The sequence below is a fragment of the Ruditapes philippinarum genome, unplaced genomic scaffold, assembly GCF_026571515.1.
Source record: "Ruditapes philippinarum isolate M1 unplaced genomic scaffold, ASM2657151v2 ctg1588_1_1_1_1, whole genome shotgun sequence".
Classification (NCBI taxonomy): domain Eukaryota; kingdom Metazoa; phylum Mollusca; class Bivalvia; order Venerida; family Veneridae; genus Ruditapes; species Ruditapes philippinarum.
In genome coordinates, this window is record NW_026857741.1 from 100,491 (window position 1) to 123,832 (window position 23,342).

A 23,342-nucleotide genomic window follows, 5' to 3' on the forward strand; every position below is an offset into this window, starting at 1 on the left:
AAATATGTACTAATGAATCGACTTACAAACAACATAGAGATAATATTAAAACTCAGTTACAGAAACGAGGCTATGAAGATCGACATATTGAAACAGAATTAAATAAAGTAGATAGTAAGAAAAGAAGTGACCTATTACAGTATAATGAAGATAAAGAAAACACTGAAAGAATCCCCTTGGTACTGACATTTTCCAGAGCGCTCCCGAATGTAGGTCAAATAGTACGAAAACACCTACCTGAATTACACACCTCAGATAGAATGAAGGAAATATTCCCGAATCCTCCAATTGCGGCATTTAGAAGAGATAATAACCTACAAGACATTCTCGTTCATAAGAAACACAATAAACTATTTTTTCAACAGCCGAATTCCTGTGCTCCTTGCAGATCCAAAAAGTGTGCGATTTGTCCGTACGTTATGAAGCAGACACATTCATTGGTGTGAACGGGGTTCGAAATCAGATCACGTGCAAATAGATCTACGAACGTTGTGTATGCAGTTTATTGTAAGCGTTGCGAACGTTGTATTTATGTTGGAGAAACAGGGGATACGTTGTACCAAAGACAACTTCTAAATTTATCCAGAATACGAACCAAGTACAACGATCCGTTAGCGGCGCATTTTTACACGCACGACCACACAGTTAATGATTTTTCAATAATGGGGCTGGAAAAGCTAGCTATACGGGAATGACCAATACAGAAAAACAATAGAAAATTTGTGGAAAAATAAATTAAGAACCTATATAGACCGTATGGAGTTTATACCAAAGAATAACGCGGCAGACGGCAAACAACGCCACGGCGGGCGTCGTTCATTGACGTTACGTCACTTCCATTGTTTTGTTTGATATATTTGTATGTAAAATAAATGCTGCTGAAGAAGGCCGCAAGGCCGAAAGCTACGGCAAATTTAAAATAGCGTTTTTGCTTATATACGGCAAGTTAGATATTTTACTTATATATAATTTTAATATAGTAAATCTACCATTCACTTTTAAATCATGCGTGTAGGAAGAGGTACGCATAGATTAACATTAACTGTATACATTGTATTTATGTAAACCTAAGTGTACTATTTGATTTGATGCAAGTTTCTTATTATTATCAAACGTTTATTTTGTATTTAGCGACTGAAGAATATTTTATGAATAAATTTGCCGTCAAACTTGAAAGTATTCTTTTTCACCTGTCTGAGATAAATTTGAGAATCTTCATTTTACTGTCTGTTCTACTAGTGATATTTTATATATTATTTTTCATTGACATATAACACCCAAAGTTTGTGCTTTATTAGACAGCTTAACACATGAAGTCTAGCAGCATATGGACGATACAGAGAAATATGCAGTCGTTATTGACAATGGGTCTGGCATGTGTAAGGCAGGTTTCGCCGGTGATGACGCCCCGATCTGCTCTTTTCCGTCCCTAATAGGGCGTCCGAAATATGAGGTAAGACCACTCCTGTCTATAAAGGAAAATTCATTCAACTTCATTTAAAAATCAGCGGCGTATTTTTGTATATATTAAATAATCTGCAATACAAATTTAATATAATACACTAAGCATATATAAATTATGAGTGATGTCTTTCGATGTCTGTAACAAATGTTTAGGTCATTCTATAATAAAGTAGCCCCCTTGACATTGCGTTGTCGTCTTTTTAATGGGATCCTTAAGCAATCTTTAAAACAGACTCGGCTGAGATCGAAGACCACCTTTACCGCCTGCTACGGCTCAACATATAACGGGTTTCATAAGAAAACAAAGAGCAGTTCACTGTGTCAGTGATATAAATGATATTTTTACTAAATACGTTTATTTAAAGTCGAAACAGGAAACCAATATCTCCTTCAGAATCTACGATTTCGGAGGACAGTGCAAAAGAGCCTCCGTTACAAAAGTAACCAGCGGTTCTTTCACGTCCACAAATATGGACGGTTTTAATGGTACTTGCGTGAATAAATATATACTTTGGAGGTTCATACGTTTCAGACTGAAATGTCAGCTGTAGATATGAAAGACACGTATGTTGGAGACGAAGCGCAAAGGAAACGAGGAATTCTCTCCCTTAGTTATCCCATACAACATGGAATTATTACCAACTGGGACGATATGGAACAAATCTGGCACCATACATACTATAACGAGCTCCATGCTGCACCAGAGGAACACCCTGTCCTGTTGACGGAACCTTCACTTAATCCTAAAGCTAATAAAGGAAAGATGGCGCAGGTAGTAGACTTTTTAGAAATTTAATTAACTGTTTGATTTCACATTTCATTTTAATATAAGTCTTCCTATATATTTCCTATATAAAATATTTTCAGGACAAAGTCTCAAGATCGTTCGTTAGAATGATGGCCTTAATACCGTATTGAAGACGTCTTTTGATATGAATAAGTAAAACATATCAGGCACATATTTTTGACATTGTGTCGTTATCATACTCAAAGGAAGCATATAAAGCCGAAGTTGTGTCAGTGAAATCTTCATAAAAAATGTCTCAGTCAAATTGTGTCTGAGTCTGTGTCAAAATAAAAATTATTGAAGAAAGCAAGTCACCTTTAATACAGTATCAAGTCATCATACTCACGAATGAATTTCCTGTAAATATTTAAATAAATTTTTATTTTTAATGTTTTTGATTAGAGTTTAAATATAGTCTTTTAGAAGCCGTAGGCGCTTATTCGTATCTTTCAATTGTTTTTACTAAAAATATAGTTGTTCATTTAATTACATTGGTACTTGTTTCTGCCATTGATTTGCACGCAGGCTGTGGGAATTCCTACGCTTCTACATATACTTGATGGGCATGATAACATTTCTATAACTTTTATATAATCTGGTATTTTTGTTGATAATAATCTAGTTTCGCGTTAATGAATTTTTCCTATTGTCGTCATTACATTTTGTTAAAAAGCTCAAAACATCTTATGTTGGTTAGTTACTTTAAACAATTCACATTAACATAAACTAGAACTGCCACTGTCATGGCGTGAATACCCCCGCATACCACTTTGTCAGAATCAACAATGGCCATTTAGAGCTCAAGGACAACCGCCCTGCAAAATCTGAGGTTACTAAGCCAGTGCATTGCTAAGTTATGCATTCTACATGTTTTAAATGTGAAAATGTCAAAATCAATACACTGCGGACAGGCATTCTTAAGCATTTGAGCAGACAAACTCATTATAGTAAAAATCCTTGTGACCTTGACCTTTGACACAGTCAACTAAAAATCAATAGGGGCCATCTTCTAGTCATAAACAACCTCAATACCAAATATGAAGACTGTGGGTAAAAGGTTTCTTAGGTTATTGGGCGGACAAACTTTTGAAGTCAAAGTCCCATCGACCTTGACCTTTGACCCAGTGACCTCAAAGTCAAAAGGGGTCATCTACTTATCATGACTAACCTCCATGCCAAATATGAAGACTGTGGGTCAAAGGAATATTAAGTTATTGGGCGGACAAGTGTTTTTTTAGTCAAGGCCCCTGTGACCTTGAAATTTTACCCAGCAACCTCAAAATCAATAGGGGTCATTTACTAATCATGACTAACCTCCATGCCAAATATGAAGACTGCGGGTCAAAGGAATCATAAGTTATTTGGCAGACAAGCTTTTTTTAGTCAAGGCCCCTTTGACCTTGATCTTTGACCCAGCAATCTCAAAATCAATAGGGGTCATCTACTAGTCATGACTAACCTGCATGCCAAATATGAAGACCGTGGGTGAAAGGAATCTTAAGTTATTGGGCGGCCAAGTTTTTTAAGTCAAGGCCCTTGTGACCTTTGACCAAGCAGCCTCAAAATAAAAAGGGGTCATCTACTAGTCATGACTAACCTGCATGCCAAATTTGAAGACACTGGGTCAAAGAAATAGAGAATAATAGGTTGGTGCCGTGGATGGAGAAAGTTTATCTGGCGTGAATTTATTGCGTGAGCCGAAGGCGAAATATGAAAAACAAGATTGGAACGGTCAGCAGCATAATAATGACTGCTGGGGAGTTTAAACCGGTTAATGGTGCACCAAACCTCGCTCTTAGCCCCACCATGTTCCTATAAACGAGACAGTGTAAATAAAATGAATCCCCGCCAAGTGAAATTCTAACAGTTGTCATGGTTACAAGAGGTTAAATAAGTAAAACACTAAAATGATCATGTAGAAACATATAAAAGTAAACCCAATGACCATAACAAAAGTACTCAATGTCCTAAAGGAAGACAGAGCAACAAGAAAATCACCTACAAGGGCCCGACGAAGCAAGGCAGAAGACGAACATTAAGACAATTCAGTCCCAAAGGGCTTTACGAACTATCCATCATAGAGTCTCCCACTTGGTCCGTCAGATGCAATCAAAAGAGGAAAGCGTAGTGTCCAACTGTAAAAGGGTTGAACACTAAACATGCAGTATGTCTTAAAATAGTAGGGTCATAACCTCTTTTAAAAAAAACGTTTAATAATTTTAGTAAAAACAGCAGAAAAATTACCATGACCCAAAATCTTACGAAGTTTGTAAACCACATCGCCATAAAAACCAGGCTGGCTAATCCCTTGTCGCAGAAGAGTTTTTAAATCACTATTGAATTTAGAAATTAAATCAAAGTTACGATTGTAAAATTTAGTAAAATATTTCCGTAATTTATGATAGCGGTAGCCCTGTTTTAGAAGCTTGCTGGTAATAAAAATATTCCGCTCGTTGAAATCCTTTACGTTGTTACAAGCTCTAGCGAATCTAATTAACTGAGAAACATAAACCCCGTAGGATGTTGCATGGGGTACGTCTCCATCCAAATGTGGATAATTAACTATACAAAAGTCAAAGTCATCTCTTTTATCATAAATTTTCGTGTGAATAGAATTGTTGTTGATAGTAATATGAAGATCCAAAAATGATGTACTAAAATTTCAAGAGTTCGTTTTATTAAGTTGTAGTTCATGCGGATAAATGTCAGACACCATTTGATCAAAATAAGGATTATCTAAATTAAAAATATCATCAAGGTATCTGGAAGTATTATTAAATGCGACTATAACATCTTGTTGTTTCTCTTCAGAGAGACTCAACATAAAGTCTCTTTCATAGCAGTACAAAAACAAATCGGCGACCAGGGGTGCACAATTAGTTTATTAGAACCCAATAAATTCCGGAGCAGAGCCAGATAAACTTTCTCCATCCAGGGCACCAATCTATTATTCTATTTATCCTGTCACTGTTTTTTTTAAAGAATTTTATTAGGCAAACTACCTTTAATCACACTATCGGAAATGTTTATATATAAACAAAGAAGGCCCGAAGCTTGCATTATTCTACAACTATGCACTCGCCGTTCTTATTATCTCCCTGTGTATTTTCACATTGAGGGCGCCATTTTGTTTGAAAAATGTGATAAATAAAAACAATTTTTTGTCGAATTTTGTTGTGAAACTATCTAGAATGGAAGAAAATGGTCTAACTAAGAAAATGAATTCGAACACCAATATCTTTTATTCAGTCGTTAACGCTGTACAGACGTTTAAAGTATTGTTTACGTGACGTCACAATGTAGCGCCAAACAGCACGTGCAAAACAATCAAATCAAGTACGCTATTTTAATGTCGCAAACAAGTTAAGTTTTACATTTATTTCACTTTTAATAATTTTTATTTCGCTTGAAAAATTATAGAGTGAAATAAAATAAACAAACAAAGTTTTATCAACGTTTCCAAAATTCGTTATTCTACATACAGAAGATTTAACGACAGTTTTTATATTTTTTCTTGAAAAGTAGTCCGGCAAACATGCATACCACGTGATCAAGTGCCGTACATCAGTAAAAATATACGGCACCTTGTTATCGGGCCGAAATTGATACAAGTGACAGGATAAATCTTAATTTATTGGGCGGACAAGCTTTTTTTAGTCAAGGCCCCTGTGACCTTGACATTTGACCCAGTGACCTCAAAATCAATAGGGGGCATCTACTAGTCATGACTAACCTCCATGCCAATTATGAAGAATGTGGATCAGAGGAATCTTAAGTTATTGGGCGGACAAGCTTTTTTATTCAAGGCCCCTGTGACCTTGACCTTTGACCCAATTACCTCAAAATAAATAGGGGTCATCTACTAGTCAAGACTAACCTGCATGCCAAATATGAAGACTATGGGTCAATGAAATCTTAAGTTATTGGGCGGACAAGCTTTTTTAATTCAAGGCCCCTGTGACCTTGACCTTTGACCCAGCAACCTCAAAATCAATAGGGATCATCTTCTTGCCATGACTAACCTGCATGCTAAATATGAAGACTGTGGGTCAAAGGAATCTTAAGTTATTTGGCGGACAAGGAAAACCCGACGGACGGCCGGACGGGGAGACGTCCGGACGGACAAGCTGATTCCAGTATATCCCCCTTACAACTTCGTTGTGCGGGGGTATAATAATATAAGTAATTATATAACATGCGTTTGCAAAAAGATAAAAGACCATGTCAAATAGTGGTTTAAAGTCATGTAATCTAGCGGCTTATTTTGTTTTATACAGTCATACTTATTTTACAGATAATGTTTGAGAAATTCAACACCCCAGCATTTTACGTGAGTATCCAGGCAGTACTTACAATATTTGCATCAGGTAGGCATGCTGGTGTCGTAATAGATTCTGGTGATGGCGTCACTCATATTGTTCCTGTTGAAGGCAGTAAGTTAATTTAAACAATCCCCCCCCCCCAAAAAAAAAAATATATATATATATATTTATTACCCTTCCAGATTTTTCCGCCTTTTTGATTGGATATTGATCACCCTAGAGAAATTGATATAAGCCAGACGGGTAATATACACACTAAATTTCCCCGTTGGGTACCCAACGTTGTAAACAACATGCGCTGAGGTGATGCGCGTACGGTTCGATTTTACGCGGTGTAAATTCCGATTTACAAGCACTTTTTAACTGTCAAATGATTAATATTTACCAAAGAAGAGTAATGATACATATTCCCATCAGTATTAAAAAGAAATATGACATTGTGAAAGCGCTTGATATTAATTACAAAAAAGTGCGTTCAATAGACTACTCTTTTCTCTTGTTTACATTTGTTAGGTACGGGAAAATTACGTCATGTACTTATGTGACGTCATGTTTTGATGAAGAGGTACCCTAAAGGGAATCTTATTTCGACGTTCATTTGAAAACAGCAAATGATTTTTTAAAACATCGTCTAAACTCGGCAGGGGAAGGGTAATAAAATTATTATTTTGGTTTTGGAGTGATATATGTGGATATATTACCTGCCAAGATAAAATATCACCCTCGCCTAACGGCTCGGGTGATATAAAATCTTAGCAGGTAATATATCCATATAGATTTCTATATCACTCCAAAACCCAAATAACATATATTAATATCCATATAATTATTATAATGCTGCATGTTTGTAACGTAGCTTTTCATTGAATAATCATGACGTTCATATTTACAAACACGGCTGCTGTAATTGTATGAGGAAATATCATTTTCCAAAGTTTTAAGCTCATGCAACTGTTATTAATTATACAACTTATGTAATTACGGTATGATTTTATATTTTTTTTGCTTTGGGATGTGCAGGACTTGATCGCTTTTATCGTTTTCCAAACCTGTACATTCTCACTAAAGCTAATCAAAATAAAGATGTGACAAGTTAAGTCATTACCTACCTCCTGCTTTATTTCCTAAATTTTGAAGAACATAACGTGAATAGGATGACGCTGTTGGCATGTAAACCAACACAGGATCAGCTTATATTCAAAAACTAGAATTCGATCATTGTCATGTTGATTTTACTTCGAACAAAAGAAGATTTGCATGGTTTGTACAATTAGTTTTCAAAACTTTTTCAAAATATTCTTCAAAGTTTAAATATAAATTGATAATGTTCGATGTATTCCTACACAAACTATTTGATTTATTTCAGTTTATCCTATACCTAACGCCATTTTGAGAACTGACGTCGCAGGGAGGGATCTGACACACTACTTAGCCAAACTTCTACAAAAAAGCGGATATAGTTTCAACACTTCCGGTATAAATACTAGTCATCACGTGTTATTGAAAATATCAACGCAAACATAAAGTATTTAAATCTATCAAACTTATTTAAAGCTCAACAAACATATACATTTGGCAGAATAAACCTTATTTACTTTCGTATCATCCTTAAAGTAGCAAAATTCAAGGCTCAGCCATGTATTTTTCATTGACATCTATTAAGTTATAAATATAATTATACCAAAATCGAATATTTTACAATGAAGTAGATATGATTCACGGCTGTTCACATTTGGTCAAACAATGTCAAGGTCATTTACATTTACTTCTCAGATTCAAATCTAAACTGTAGAGTAACATAGAGGATATTTGTTTGTTTTGCATGTAAGATTGAAATATAATTTCACTGAGTGAACACCAGATGCAATATTTTCACGAGTGGCGTAGCCACGAGTGAAAATATAATAGCTGGTGTTCACGAATGAAATATATTTCAATCTTATATGTAAAACAAATAAATTTTCTTTTTATTTCATGCTTTTTAAGTGATTTTAAGTATTTTTTTACTGATTTTGCCGCGTAACGTCGCGCATTCTCCTTTGTGACGTCATCACATCATGACATCACATCATTAATTTTGAAATATAGTTCTGATAAATTTTGTCTAATTGTGTTACATTTTTACATGATGTATGGTGACATCGACTTTCTTTTCCTAAAGAAGCAAAATTTACGCATGACAGCATTTATTTCTGCCTGTTATTCCATTTCGTTATGATTTTCTTTTCATCCGCATCCAGATATAGTCCGGCTACAGTGAAAATTATATTTTATAAATTTCACTAGTGGTTTATCAGAATACAATCATCTGATATATTACAATAAAACACTGGAAAGCATGAAATAAAATTAGTTTTTATACCATTATTTTATTTCAGCCGAGATGGAAATTGTCCGAGATATTAAAGAAAAACTAGGATATGTCGCACTAGACTTCCAGAAGGAATTGCAGACGACAGAATGTACTTCCGCAAATGATATGACGTATGAACTTCCGGATGGTCAGAAAATTGTTATTGGGAGTGAAAGATTTCGTTGCGCAGAGGCGTTATTTGATCACACTCTATTAGGTTCGTAACCTTTTTTGAAACGGTGGTCAAGGTAATCAATGTATGAGTAGATCTTACGAAATCATCATAAGTTGTCGCGTTCATCGTATCCAAAATGGACGCCACAAACGAACAGTAACACAAAGCCGAGTTCTAGCGTTTGTTCATTTATACTCACCAGAGAATATATGCACATTGCCGGTCCCTTTCTGTGAACCACGGTGCAGTCTTTTTTGGCGCAAAGACTTTTCCTTCGTCCCATGGTTCTTTCCGGAGGGCTGTAAATCAATGCATCGTTCCTCCAGACGGCGCTTTGTAAGGCCACACCCTCCCGAGATACTCAGCAGCCACCCTTGATACTTAAGATGGCATTACCTTAAGGTGCATTTCCGTAAAATGCCCATATCGAGAGGGATTGAAGAAGAAAAGCCTAGTATATGAGATTGTGTTATTATATAATACGAGACGCAAGGGTAATTATATACATGGCCGTCTTACTCGTTAAAATTCTTCTTACCAAATTTACACACAGTTGTTTTGCGGTAACCTAGTAAATAGATGATGAAATATTCCGAATTTTATGCTAGATTACATATGAATGATTCCAGTGGTGAGTGAAAACACACCGTATTACCGGCGCCTGTTATGGCAGATCACTGCAGTGATGGCAGATAGCTGAATTTTACCGCTCGGTACAGGTAGGTTATAAATTTGGTTGGTATTATTATATTACACAAATACAGCCCATTTCATTGCTATGAAACTATTGTCTATTGACTGGGGATACTATAAGGTAATTTTGGACTCGTGCTTTGTTGTTTTTATACTATTTTGAGCAGGTTGCATATGGACGCAAAGAATAGAAGAATTGATAAAAGATTGACCTTGATTTTCTGTCAGAATGTTAGCCACTTTCATGGTATTTCTGCCATCGACGGCAGCATTTAAAATAACGATCTGCCTACAACGGCAGCATTTTTTCTTCGACCGGACCAGATTGAACGTCTGTAAAACTTTCAAGAAAAGACTCACGGGGTAGATTTTTGGCTTGCGTGACCCCAATGGATGAACGTCTATATTAATAACACGAAATCCTGACATTTAGTTAAAACTTGAGATATTTTGAACAAAAAACAGACATTTTCACGGATTTTTCCGAAGCTGTCACTTTTAACCTGCTCAAAATAGTCTAAAAACAACAAAGCACGAGTCCAAAATTACCATATCAGGCCTCGACACTTACTTTTTTAGCAGGTGGTTAGCCGGACCACTAGATTTGAAATTAAGGTGGTCCTTCCAGGAGTCAGATGGTCAATTATTATTATGTCATTTTACTGCAAATTAGAAAAATATGTTTAAAATTGATGACAAAGATGTATCATTAACCTTAAGAAAACAGATATTTTAGATATATATTTTTATCTAATCAGAAATAAAGGAGAGCAAGTTAGTAGGTATTTTATCATAAAGTTATTTGGTTTTTTATATGTCATTCAAAAAAACACAACAGGGCTCTTATTTATGTTAACTTTTATATTGAAGTGATTTCTCTCTCAACTCAAGTTAGGGAATAGTGAAACAATTTGTGTCTGTAATTTTCTTATTCAATTTGTTATTATATATACAAATGCTGATATGTGGTACGACTTTAATTATGATAATTACATGTATCTTTTATACATTAACATTTTTAATAAAACTAATTTAATTATCTTAAAACAAGGAAATAGCTAGAGGATAAAAAAAAATACTAATGTTATATTTAACTATAGTTTAGCTTATTTTTCTCACAGATTTATAATACCGAATTTTTACCTCCCTGTTGCTTGTTGGTTGATATTTATTTTAACATGATAATTTTTTAACCTTTTAAAGTAATTTTAACTCTAGAGGAAATGGATCTCTATCGTTAAACAGTTAAAATAAAGTTAGTTGCAAAGAATTACTAGATGTATTTTTCCAGTTCCTTTTGTTTGCTGCCATTATTTAAGTATAATGACATTTTAAGTTTATCTTATATCCCATACAATATCATAATTACCATCGTCGGATGCCCATGGTTAATTAACATGTAATATAACATAAATGTTATTGGTTCCACCGTAGGTATCCGACGATGCATAATTATTAGCATCATTTGAATGAATTTTGTACCTTAATTGATATCACAAAGTCTAAACTCTTTTAACTTGCATAAACCAAATTTTAGCGACTTAAAATGAAAGTTATAGATGTCTTAAGAACTTCTTTAACGAATCAGATAATTAATGAACCATATACATGTACATCGGACAAATGATTTTAAAGAAAATGTTTATAACATGTTTTTGACCAAATCACCATTCCCCCAAATGAGTCTGCACCAACCAAAAAATTCAAGTGGTCCGACGGACCAGCGGCTTTTAAAATTAGGTGGTCCTTGCCAAAAACAGGTGGTCTCGGACCAACGGACCACCGCTAACGTCGAGGCCTGCATATAGTAACTCCAGTCAATAGACAATAGTTTCATAGCAATGAAATGGGTCGTATTTGTGTAATATAATAATACCAACCAAATTTATAACCTACCTGTACCGAGCGGTAAATTTCAGCTATCTGCCATCACTGCAGTGATCTGCCATCACTGGCGCCGGTAATACGGTGTGAAAAATAACCAAAATAAAATGTCGAGTGTTATGGATTGTTTTATATTTAAATTTGAATCACTAAATTAATAACTTACAGTTATTTTTAGCTCACCTGTCACAAAGTGACAGGGTGAGCTTTTGTGATCGCTTTTCGTCCGGCGTCTGTCCGTCGTCCGTCCGTCCGTCCGTAAACTTTTACTTTAAATGACATCTCCTCATAAACCACTAAGCCAATTTCATCCAAACTTCACAGGAATGTTCCTTTGGTGGTCACCTTTAAAAATTGTTCAAAGAATTTAATTCCATGCAGAACTCTGGTTGCCATGGCAACCGAAAGAAAAAACTTTAAATATCTTCTTTTAAAAAACCCTAAGAGCTAGAGCTAAGATATTTGGCATGAAACATCTTCTAGTGAGTGTCTACCAAGTTTGTTCAAATAAAAGCCCTGGGGTCAAAATTGGCCCCGCCCCGGGGGGTCATTGATTTTCCCTATATGCATATAGTAAAAACTTAAAAATCTTCTTTTAAAGAACCCAAAGAGCTAGAGCTAAGATATTCAGCATGAAACATCTTCTAATGAGTGTGTACCAAGTTTGTTCAAATAAAAGCCCTGGGGTCAAAAATGGCCCCGCCCCAGGGGGTCATTGATTTTCCCTATATGCATATAGTAAAAACTTACAAAATCTTCTTTGAAAGAACTCAAAGAGCTAGAGCTAAGATATTCAGCATGAAACATCTTCTAATGGGTGTCTACCAAGTTTGTTCAAATAAAAGCCATGGGGTCAAAATTGGCCCCGCCCGGGGGTCATTGATTTTCCTTATATTTGTATAGCAAAAACTTAAATAATCTTCTTTGAAAAAACCCAAATAGCTAGAGTTTAGATATTAAGCATGAAACATCTTCTAGTGAGTGTCTACCAAGTTTGTTCAAATAAAAGCCCTGGGGTCAAAATTGGCCCCGCCCCGGGGGTCTTGATTTTCCCTATATGCATATAGTAAAAACTTTAAAAATCTTCTTTGAAAAAACCTAAATAGCTAGAGTTTAGATATTTGGCATGAAACATCTTCTAGTGAGTGTTTACCAAGTTTGTTCAAATAAAACCCCTGGGGTCAAAATTGGCCCCGCCCCAGGGGGTCATTGATTTTCCCTATATGCATATAGTAAAAACTTACAAAATCTTCTTTGAAAGAACCCAAAGAGCTAGCGCTAAGATATTCAGCATGAAACATCTTCTAATGAGTGTGAACCAAGTTTGTTCAAATAAAAGCCCTGGGGTCAAAATTGGCCCCGCCCCAGGGGGTCATTGATTTTCCCTATATGCATATAGTAAAAACTTACAAAATCTTCTTTGAAAGAACTCAAAGAGCTAGAGCTAAGATATTCAGCATGGAACATCTTCTAATGGGTGTCTACCAAGTTTGTTCAAATAAAAGCCCTGGGGTCAAAATTGGCCCCGCCCCGGGGGGTCTTGATTTTCCCTATATGCATATAGTAAAAACTTAAAAAATCTTCTTTGAAAAAACCTAAATAGCTAGAGTTAAGATATTAAGCATAAAACATCTTCTATTAAACGGCTACAAAGTTTGTTCAAATAAAAGCCCTGGGGTCAAAACTGGCCCCGCCCCAGGGGTGTCATTTTTTTAAAATATAAGTGTGTAAAAACTTAAAAATCTTCTTTTAAAAAACCCAATGAGCTAGAGCTCTAGAGCTTAGATGTTTAGCATGAAATATCTTCTTATGGATGTCTACAAACTTTGTTCAAATAAAAGCCCTTGGGTGAAAATTGGCCCTGCCGGGGGGGGGGGGGGCGGGGGGCGGGTGAGATCATTGTTTTTCATTACACGTGTGTAGTAAAAACTTATTATTGTGAAACATCTTTCTAATGAGTGTCTTCCAAGTTTGTTGAAATAAAAGCCCTGGGGTTTAAACTGGCCCCGCTCCGGGGGCCTATATACAGGTGAGCGACCCCAGGGCCATGATCCCCTCTTGTTTATTTTCCCATCTTAACATGTTGATAGATAAATATCTTGTATATTTTCAGGCAAAGAACAGTTTGGTTTCAGTAACATGGTACATGAATCTATTATGAAATGTGACATTGACCTTAGAAAACATTATTACGTCAACATTATCCTCTCGGGAGGGTCCACTATGTTCCCAGGTAAATAAATAAAATCTGCAATATACATATCTTATTCAAACGATTTTGTTCTCATACGTCCACGAATCCTTTAAAGACGGAAGCTGACAGGTGCGCCTTTATAAATGCAAAACTGTTTAGACTTTCACAGGGAAATATACTAAATAACTTGCGGTGCATACACTGATACAAGGAACGAACACATAACGATAAATCCAACTAGAAAATTCATTATTTTCAGCAATATTATTAATTCAAATATAACTTTAATTACATCATCTTTTCTTCTTTAATTCACTAATATCAGTATCATGTTATTTAATTCTTTGTAGGAATGAAAGAAAGAGTAGAACAAGATCTGAAACCCTTGGTTCCTCTAAAAAATATAGTCAAAGTCGTAGCACCGCCTGGAAGAAAGTACTCTGTGTGGATTGGAGGCTCAATTATAGCCTCGCTATCAATTTTTCAAGATATGTGGGTCAGTAAAACAGAATATGAGGAAAATGGGTCGACAATTGTACACCGGAAGTGTTTTTATTAGGGTTTTTTTGTTTCTTCTGGAAAAGACGTGATGGCCAATTTAAATGGCAAAGTTCGTGATGATATTAATACGTCAAAGATGGTATTGAAGTCGAGAGAACAAAATACAATGTATAAAGATTAAAAACTGAATGATAAGATTTGTGTAGCCATTTTTCTGTATAACCGGTACTTCACTACAGATCTATCGCCAAGGGGAATCAGTAGAGAGAGAGTACGACATTTATGGATTGTGATAATTTTTGCTAGCAGATTTAGCAAAACGATTTGGCTCTTGATGTTATGGAATTAAATAGAGCCTCAAATTAAGGTCGATTATTATTGCAAACCGCAATGGAACAATTCTAGTTAAAGTTTATAGAGAATGGTACAAACGAAAGGACATGTGACTATTTTATCTTTTTTATACCTACACATTCTATTGTGATGCTAGCTTCAAAAAACTCAAAGCATGTCTATGCTTAAATTTTAATAAATTGTGATTTTGTTTAATTTACATATCATTTATGAAGTTATAAAATATATGATTACACAATGCACTTGATTGACATCCTGGCTAACGATAAAAACATAAGAAACTCATCGTTACATTAATGTATATTTATTTTTGTATTATTTTGTTATTTTCACAGATATCGCAATAAATATCAGGAATATCAATCAATTGAATACGTATAGCATAAAGCTATCAATGTTAAAATATGGTTTGACATACCTACATAATCATAGTGAAATTTTCCGAATATTTTGGATCAGTGCATTCACAGTTGAAAGGAAAGTGTCCATTACAACATGGTTGCCATGCTAGTTTGGGTGCGAGTTTACAAATGGCCATTTACAGTGACACAAGACTGAATGTTATTGTAGAAAATTTTTATCCAAGACTTAATGTCTTCACCAAAATTAAAAAACTCTAAAACCTTTGACATAAATTGCCATGAAATAGAATCAAAAGCAGTGGCAAAATCAATAAGTAAAAACATTGCTGGACGCCCATTTTGTTCAGTAAAATTCATTAAAATCATAAATTAATCTAACATTTTCACCAAGGAACCGACCTGGAATAAATCCTGTTTGATCTTCACTTATTAAAGAACTTAAAATGTACCTGTTATGTTCAATTTATAAAAAGAGTGGGGCAGTCTTTCTATATTATAGGCAGATATTTTTAAACATTTTCCAATATAATCTGTTGGTCAAATATCATTTAAACAGTCACTCTTTTGAAATATAAAGTCAATTCAGCTCATCTTGACAATGAAAATATTAGTAAATGTCACTTTAAAATTATGAAACAGAGAAAACTTTAAGACCTGTATATAATATTTGAATCCACCGGAACGAAAAGCAAGAAGTCACAGTAAACATTTTAAGTATTATCCTCAACATATATAACGCATCAATTAAATTCTCAGTTTTTATGAAAAGCCTTTAAATCTGCTACATGCATGCTTCATTTGTGTTCGTAATTGTGCTAAAGATCGGTGGTCTAAAAACGTTTTTATATCATTGAATATGTCCCAACATTTTAAGCCCTTTCCGTCAGTCTTCGAATAAGGTTATTATAAATAATAACCGACGACATTCCGTGATTGAATATGTAACAAATAGTCATTCGGAACTGCCTCGGCTATTATCTATAATATTAACCTCGGAAACAATACGATTGAAAGTAGTTCTACCACGTGGTTTCAGATGTAAACAGAAACAGACATAATGTAAAACGAATGTATATATTTGACATCTAATGCCTGTTCCGGTACACGTTTGCTTGAAAATATGTCTGACAACAATTTGTAATTTAAATATGCCCACTGATGTTCAATTTTAAACAAATCCGACGTAATGTCAACAGGTTGGTTTTTTGTACTTTCGGTTTCTACAACCATTGTAATAAATATATAAATAATGAATTGTTTGCTTTTGTACCTATGATATCACTTATTTTAGGTGAACTTTTACTACATATATTGGAAAAAAACTTGTCAACAACTCCCAGCATTAAATTACTATTTGTTTACATGTTTAGTTTCTTAGCGTAGGTTAGACCGAAATACCGCATCCGTTCTGTGTATTCATACTATTGTGTTCGAGGTCCTTATCCGAAGACTGACGGAAAGGGCCGAGTAGTTGCGATTGACAAATAGTTACTTCCCTTGTACAATTTTAAACCATAATTTCTATTTATAGATTAATGTACATGTAATAGCTATTTATATACTAATGGATTTCCTTTTAAAGTCATACCCAATTGATTTGTACAAAAAACAAACATATTTCAGATAAAGGTGTGTGTATACATATATAGCATGTTAAATGAAGTATACGAAATAGGTAAAGATACAGCAATCAGTATGTTATTTATTCATCGGAGTGGATAGTAAACATATTTTACAGTAAGTATAATACATGTACATGTATAGAAACATACATAAATATTAGTTTTGAATTATTATATATCAATGTTAAATGATTATATATCAGCGTATAAAGCACTATTAGTAGTTTACATGTATTGATAATATAAAATAACTCAACGTCAGCATTAATGAAATTAAGTTAGGCCGTAAATTTATATCATTAATTAAAACAGGATATCGCAAATGTGTCTGAATCGTATCTTATCTGCTTCTCTTCAAAATTTTATGACGCTTTAATTTCGGAAATACAGAAGCTTGGTCATAAACAATAATTGTTTAGCTCGACTATTCGAAGAATAGGGGAGAGAGAGTCATTGTCCTTACCCCCGGCGTCGGTATCGTCGGTTTTGAACTTATGTCAAGCACTGATTGACAGCTCTTGTTCTTATTAAAAACGACGAATCAAAAAAGTAGCATTGGTATATTTACCAAAAAAAACCACTTTCTAACTTGTAGTGTTTCAAGATATATGTAATATATAGTTAACCTACCATTCACTTTTAAATCTTTATATCTGTATGCATGTAGGAAGAGGTACGCATGAGTTAACATTAACTATATACATTGTATATATGTAGACATTTAAGTGTACTATTTGATTTGATGTAAGTTTCTTATTATTATCAAATGTTTAGTTTGTATTTAGCAACTTAAGAATATATTATGATTGAATTTGCCGTCAAAGTATTCTTTTCAAGTGTTCTAGGTAAACTGTTTGAATCATCATTTTACTGCCTGTTCTAGTGATATGTTATTTTTTTTCATTTTGACATGAAATACTCCAACTTTATTAAAGACAGCTTAACACATGAAGTCTAGCAATATATGGAAGATACAGAGAAATACGCAGTCGTTATTGACAATGGGTCGGGCATGTGTAAGGCAGGTTTCGCCGGTGATGACGCCCCGATCTGCTCTTTTCCATCCATAATAGGGCGTCCGAAATATGAGGTAAGACCACTTCTGCCTATAAAGGAAAATTCATTCAACTTCATTACAAAATCAGCATATATTAAATAATCTGCAATACAAATATAATATAATACACTAAGCATATATAGATTATGAGTGATGCCAGATTTTTTATTTTTCGATGTCTGTAACAAATGTTTATGTCATACTATAATGATGCAGCCCCCTTGACATTGCATTGTTGTCCTTTTAAAGGGATCCTTAAGAGATCTTTAAAACTCGGCTGAGAGGCCTATCTTAACCGCCTTTTACTGCTCAACATCTAACTGGTTTCATATGAATGACATTCAAGAGCAGTTCACTGTGTCAGTGATATAAATGATATTTTTACTTAGAATTATTTAATGTCGCAACATGAAACCAATGTCAGTTATATGGAATCCTTTAGAATGTACGAGTTCGGAGGACAGTGCAAGAGAGCTTCCGTTAGAGTAGTAACCATCAGTTCTTTCACGTCCACCAATATTGACCCCGGTTTTAATGGTACTAGATTCACCAACCATTTGCATGAATAAATATATACTTTGGAGGTTCATACGTTTCAGATTGAAATGTCAGCTGTAGATAGGAAAAACACGTATGTTGGAGACGAAGCGCAAAGGAAACGAGGAATTCTCTCCCTTAGTTATCCCATACAACATGGAATTATTACCAACTGGGACGATATGGAACAAATCTGGCACCATACATACTATAACGAGCTCCGTGCTGCACCAGAGGAACAACCTGTTCTGTTGACGGAACCTTCACTTAATCCTAAAGCTAACAAAGAAAAGATGGCACAGGTAGTAGACTTTTTAGGAATTTAACTAACTGTTTGATTACACATTTCATTTTAATATAAGTCTTCCTATATATTTCCTATATAAAATATTTTCAGAACAAAGTCTCAAGATTGTCGTAAGAATGATGGCCTGAATACCGTATTGAAGGAATGATGGCCTGAATACCGTATTGAAGGCGTCTTTTGATATAAATAAGTAAAACATATCAGGCACATATTTGTTGTTTTGACATAATGTCATTATTATACTGAAAGGAAGCATATAAAATGTACTTCAGACAGCCGAAGTAGTCCCAGTGAAATCCTCATAAAAAGTGTCTCAGTCAAATTGTGTCTGCTTATTTTGGTATTATATGACAAGGTAGTTTAGCAAATGTCTGAGGTATACCGAATATCAAAATAACAAATATCTCCGGTATACCGAATATAAAAAATGTCTCAGATCATAAAATATCAAAATAAAAATTATTGAGGAAAACAAAAGTCACCTTCAATACAGTATCAAGTCATCATACTCACAAATGAATATCCTGTAAATATTTTTTTTTATTTTTAATGTTTTTGATTAAGTATAGTTTAAATATCGTCTTTTAGAAGCCGTATGCGCTTATTCATATCTTTCAATTGTTTTTACTAAAAATATATATTTGTTCATTTAATTACATTGGTACTTGTTTCTGCCATTAATTTGCACGGCTGTGGGGATTCCTACGCTTCTACATATACTTGATGGGCATGATAACATTTCTATAACTTTAATAATCTGGTATTTTTGTTGATAATAATCTAGTTTCGTTTATGAATTTTCCTATTGTTGTCATTACATTTTGTTTAATAGCATCTTATATGTTGGTTAGTTACTTTAAACAATTCACATTAACATAAGTAATATAATAATTATATGAGCCGCGTCATGACAAAACCAACATAGTGCGTTTGCGACCAGCATGTATCCAGACCAGCCTTCGCATCCGCGCAGTCTGATCAGGATCCATGCTGTTCGCTATCGGTTTCTCTACTTGTCATAGAGTTGTTAAGCGAACAGCATGGATCCTGATCAGACTGCGCGGATGCGCAGGCTGGTCTGGATCCATGCTGGTCGCAAACGCACAATGTTGGTTTTGTCGTGACACGGCTCATATAAAATGTGTTTGCGTTTGATAAACCACCATGTCAAAGATTGGTTAAAGAGTCATCTTGCAGTTTATTTTGTTTTATACAGACATATTTATTTTACAGATAATGTTTGAGAAATTTAACACCCCAGCATTTTACGTGAGTATCCAGGCAGTACTTACAATATTTTCATCAGGTAGACATGCTGGTGTCGTAATAGATTCTGGTGATGGTGTCACTCATATTGTTCCTGTTGAAGGCAGTAAGTTAAACATATATCTATAACCAAAATGTATACATTAAACACACATTAAGTTTTAAATTACAACGGGAATAATATGTTAGGAAAGAATATGAAGAGAGGGACTATTAAACAGCTGATCATCTCTTAGTAAGCTCGTGCAACTGTTGTTAACTATACATCTTATGCAATTATGTTATCATTTTATAATACTTGGTGGGTATGATAAAATTGTAACAACTTCAGTAAGATTTTATCAAGACACGTAAGAATATATTTTGCGTTAATGAATTGTCCTAGTCTCGTCATTACATTTTATAATTCCGACGTGCAGGACTTGATCGCTTTTATCGTTTTCCAGACCTGTACATTTTCACTAAAGCTAGTCAAGATCAAGATGTGACAAGTTAAGTCATTGTCTTCCCCCTGCTTTATATTCTATAATTTGAAGAATATACCGTAAACAAGATGGCACTGTTGACATGTAAAACCAACACAAGAGAAACATATCCAAATACTAGAATTAGATCATATTCCTGTTGAGTTTACTTCTACAATTTTCATGTATTTGAAAGAAAGAAGTTTTGCACGGTTTGTACATGTCATTAGTTTTCAAAACTATTTCAAAGTATTCTTCAAAGTTTATAATCGTATGTATTCCTAAACAAACTATTTGATTTTATTTCAGTTTATCCTATCCCTAACGCCATCTTGAGATCTGACGTCGCGGGGAGGGATCTGACACACTACTTAGCTAAACTGCTACAAGAAAGCGGATATAGTTTCAACACTTCCGGTATAAATACTAGTCTCAACCTTTTAATTTATGTTATCGAATGCTTATATGTACGGATGAAACTAACTTAAAGCGCAACAAGCATATAAATTTGGCAGAATAAACATCATTTACTTTCAAGATTTTTTATCGTATCATCCTTCAAGTAGAAAAATTCTAGGCTCAGCCATATATTATTCATTGACATCTATTTAGATATATAATTATACCAAAATCGAATCTTTTACAATGAAGAAGATATGATTCACGGCTGTTCACATTTGGTCCAACAATGGCAAGGTCATTTACATTTACTTCTCAGTTAAGAAAAACCTGACTCAAATCTGAACTGTAGAGTAACAATTAGTTTTTATACAATTTTTTTATTTCAGCCGAGATGGAAATTGTCCGAGATATTAAAGAAAAACTAGGATATGTCGCACTAGACTTCCAGAAGGAATTGCAGACGACAGAATGTACTTCCGCAAATGATATGACGTATGAACTTCCGGATGGTCAAACAATTGTTGTTGGGAGTGAAAGATTCCGTTGCGCAGAGGCGTTATTTGATCACACTCTATTAGGTTCGTAATCTTTTTTTGAATCGGCGATTAAGGTAATCATTGTATGAGTAGATCTTACGAAATCACCTTAAGTTATCGCATTCCTCGTATACAAAATCGACGCCACAAACCGACAGTAACACAAAGCCGAATACTAGTATGTCTTGTGTGTGCGTTTGTTTATTTATACTCCCCACCGAGATGAACTTGTATGGGCGATACTATTCGCACATTGCCGGTCCCTTTCTGTGAACCATCGGCACCATTTTATCATTGCTGGAAATAATTTTCCTTCGTCCATGGTTCTATCCGGAGGGATGTAAACCAATGCATCGTTCTTTTTCAAAGCGGCACTTTGTATGGCCACACCCTCCCGAGACACTCAGCAGCCACCCTTGGTACTTAAGATGACTTGACCTCGAGGTGTATTTCCGCAACGTGCCCGTATCGAGAGGGATTGGGGTAGTAAAGTTGTGTTATTATATAATCCGAGACGCAAGAGATATTATATACATAGCCGTCTTACCCGTTAGAAGTCTTCTTGTCAAATTTACGCACAGTTGTTTTGCGGTAACCCAGTATATAGATGATGAAAAATTCCGAATTTTATGCTCGATTATATGGATTATTCCAGTAGTGAGTGTAAATAGACAAAAATACAATGTCGAGTTTTATAGATTATTTTATATTTAAATTTGAATCACTAAATTAAAAACTTACAGGGTTTTTTTATCTTCCCATAATAACATGTTGACAGATAAATATATTATTCTATGTGTATGTATATTTTCAGGCAAAGAGCAGTTTGGTTTCAGTAATATGGTGAATGAATCTATCATGAAATGTGACATTGACCTTAGAAGTCATTATTACGTCAACATTGTCCTGTCGGGAGGGTCCACTATGTTCCCAGGTAAATAAATAAAATCACTAGCTTGCTCGTTATCTTATATGAACAATTTGGTTCTTGCAGTATCAAGTTGATACGTCCACGAATCTTTTAAACATGGAAGTTGACAGGTTTTATTCTTTGTATGGCGCCTTTATAAATGCAAAACTGTATAGTTCCGACTTTCACAGGGAAATGTAATAAATAATTTGTGTTGTTTACACTGATACAAGAAGGGAATACATAATGATAAATCCAAGTAAAATTCATTATTTTTAGCAATATTATTAATTCACATATAATTTTATATTATCTTTTTTTCTTGAAAAATGTCTTAATTTCGATATGTATAAATTCTAAAGCATAGCAACTTCTGTCACATCAGTATCATGTAATATAATGTTTTGCAGGAATGAAGGAAAGAGTAGAACAAGATCTGAAACGCTTGGTTCCTCCAAAAAATAAAGTCAAGGTCGTAGCACCGCCTGAAAGAAAATACTCTGTATGGATTGGAGGCTCAGTTATAGCCTCGCTATCAACTTTTGAAGATATGTGGGTCAGTAAAAAAGAATATGAGGAAAATGGGCCGACAATTGTACACCGGAAGTGTGTTTATTAGATTGTTTTCTTCTGGAAAAGACGTGATTGTAAATCTAAATGACAAAGTTCGTAATGCTAACGATGTGTCAAAGATGGTATTAAAGGCGAAAAAAACAAAATATAAAGAATAAAAACTGAATGATAAGATTTGTGTAGCCATCTATCTGTATAACCGGTACTTCACTACTGATCTATCGCCAACGGGAATCAGTAGAGAGAGTACGACATTTAAGGATTGTGGCAGATTTAGCAAAACGATTTGGCTCTTGATGTTATGGAATTAAATTGAACCTCAAATTATAGTCGATTGATATTACAAACCGCCATGTAATAATTCTAGTTAAAGTTTATAGAGAATGGTACAAACGAAAGGACATGTGACTATTTTATCTTTTATATAAGTATATTTTTTTTCCGAACCTACATTCCACTATGATGCTTCTTTTATAAAACTCGAAGCATAGCTATGCCTAAATTTTGTTTGTAATTGTGTTTCATTTAGTATCTTTTGTGTAGTTTTAAAATATACGATTACACAATGTACTTGATTGA

The 23,342-nt window shown here is 34.5% G+C and overlaps 1 protein-coding gene across 1 annotated transcript; it reads left to right on the plus strand.

The window, feature by feature from the left end:
* Window positions 1-821: 821 nt before the first annotated feature.
* Window positions 822-23,294, plus strand: LOC132750804 (actin, non-muscle 6.2-like). The gene is made up of 12 exons (XM_060740848.1): window positions 822-945; window positions 1,303-1,453; window positions 1,997-2,236; window positions 6,546-6,684; window positions 7,940-8,047; window positions 8,952-9,143; window positions 13,792-13,852; window positions 19,869-19,984; window positions 20,652-20,759; window positions 21,131-21,322; window positions 22,095-22,214; window positions 22,601-23,294. The coding sequence occupies exons 2-12, from the start codon at window positions 1,328-1,330 to the stop codon at window positions 22,807-22,809; spliced, it is 1,611 nt and encodes a 536-aa protein (XP_060596831.1). The 5' UTR covers window positions 822-945; window positions 1,303-1,327; the 3' UTR covers window positions 22,810-23,294.
* The last annotated feature ends 48 nt before the right edge of the window (window positions 23,295-23,342 follow it).

Bases quoted from the DNA above. Each gene is read 5' to 3' on its own strand.
- LOC132750804 (XM_060740848.1), top strand. From the start codon at position 1,328: ATGGACGATACAGAGAAATATGCAGTCGTTATTGACAATGGGTCTGGC. The intron at 13,853-19,868 runs CCTTAGAAAACA...GAAATTTAACAC, and splicing joins ATTATGAAATGTGACATTGA to CCCAGCATTTTACGTGAGTA. The intron at 19,985-20,651 runs GTAAGTTAAACA...ATTTTATTTCAG, and splicing joins TATTGTTCCTGTTGAAGGCA to TTTATCCTATCCCTAACGCC.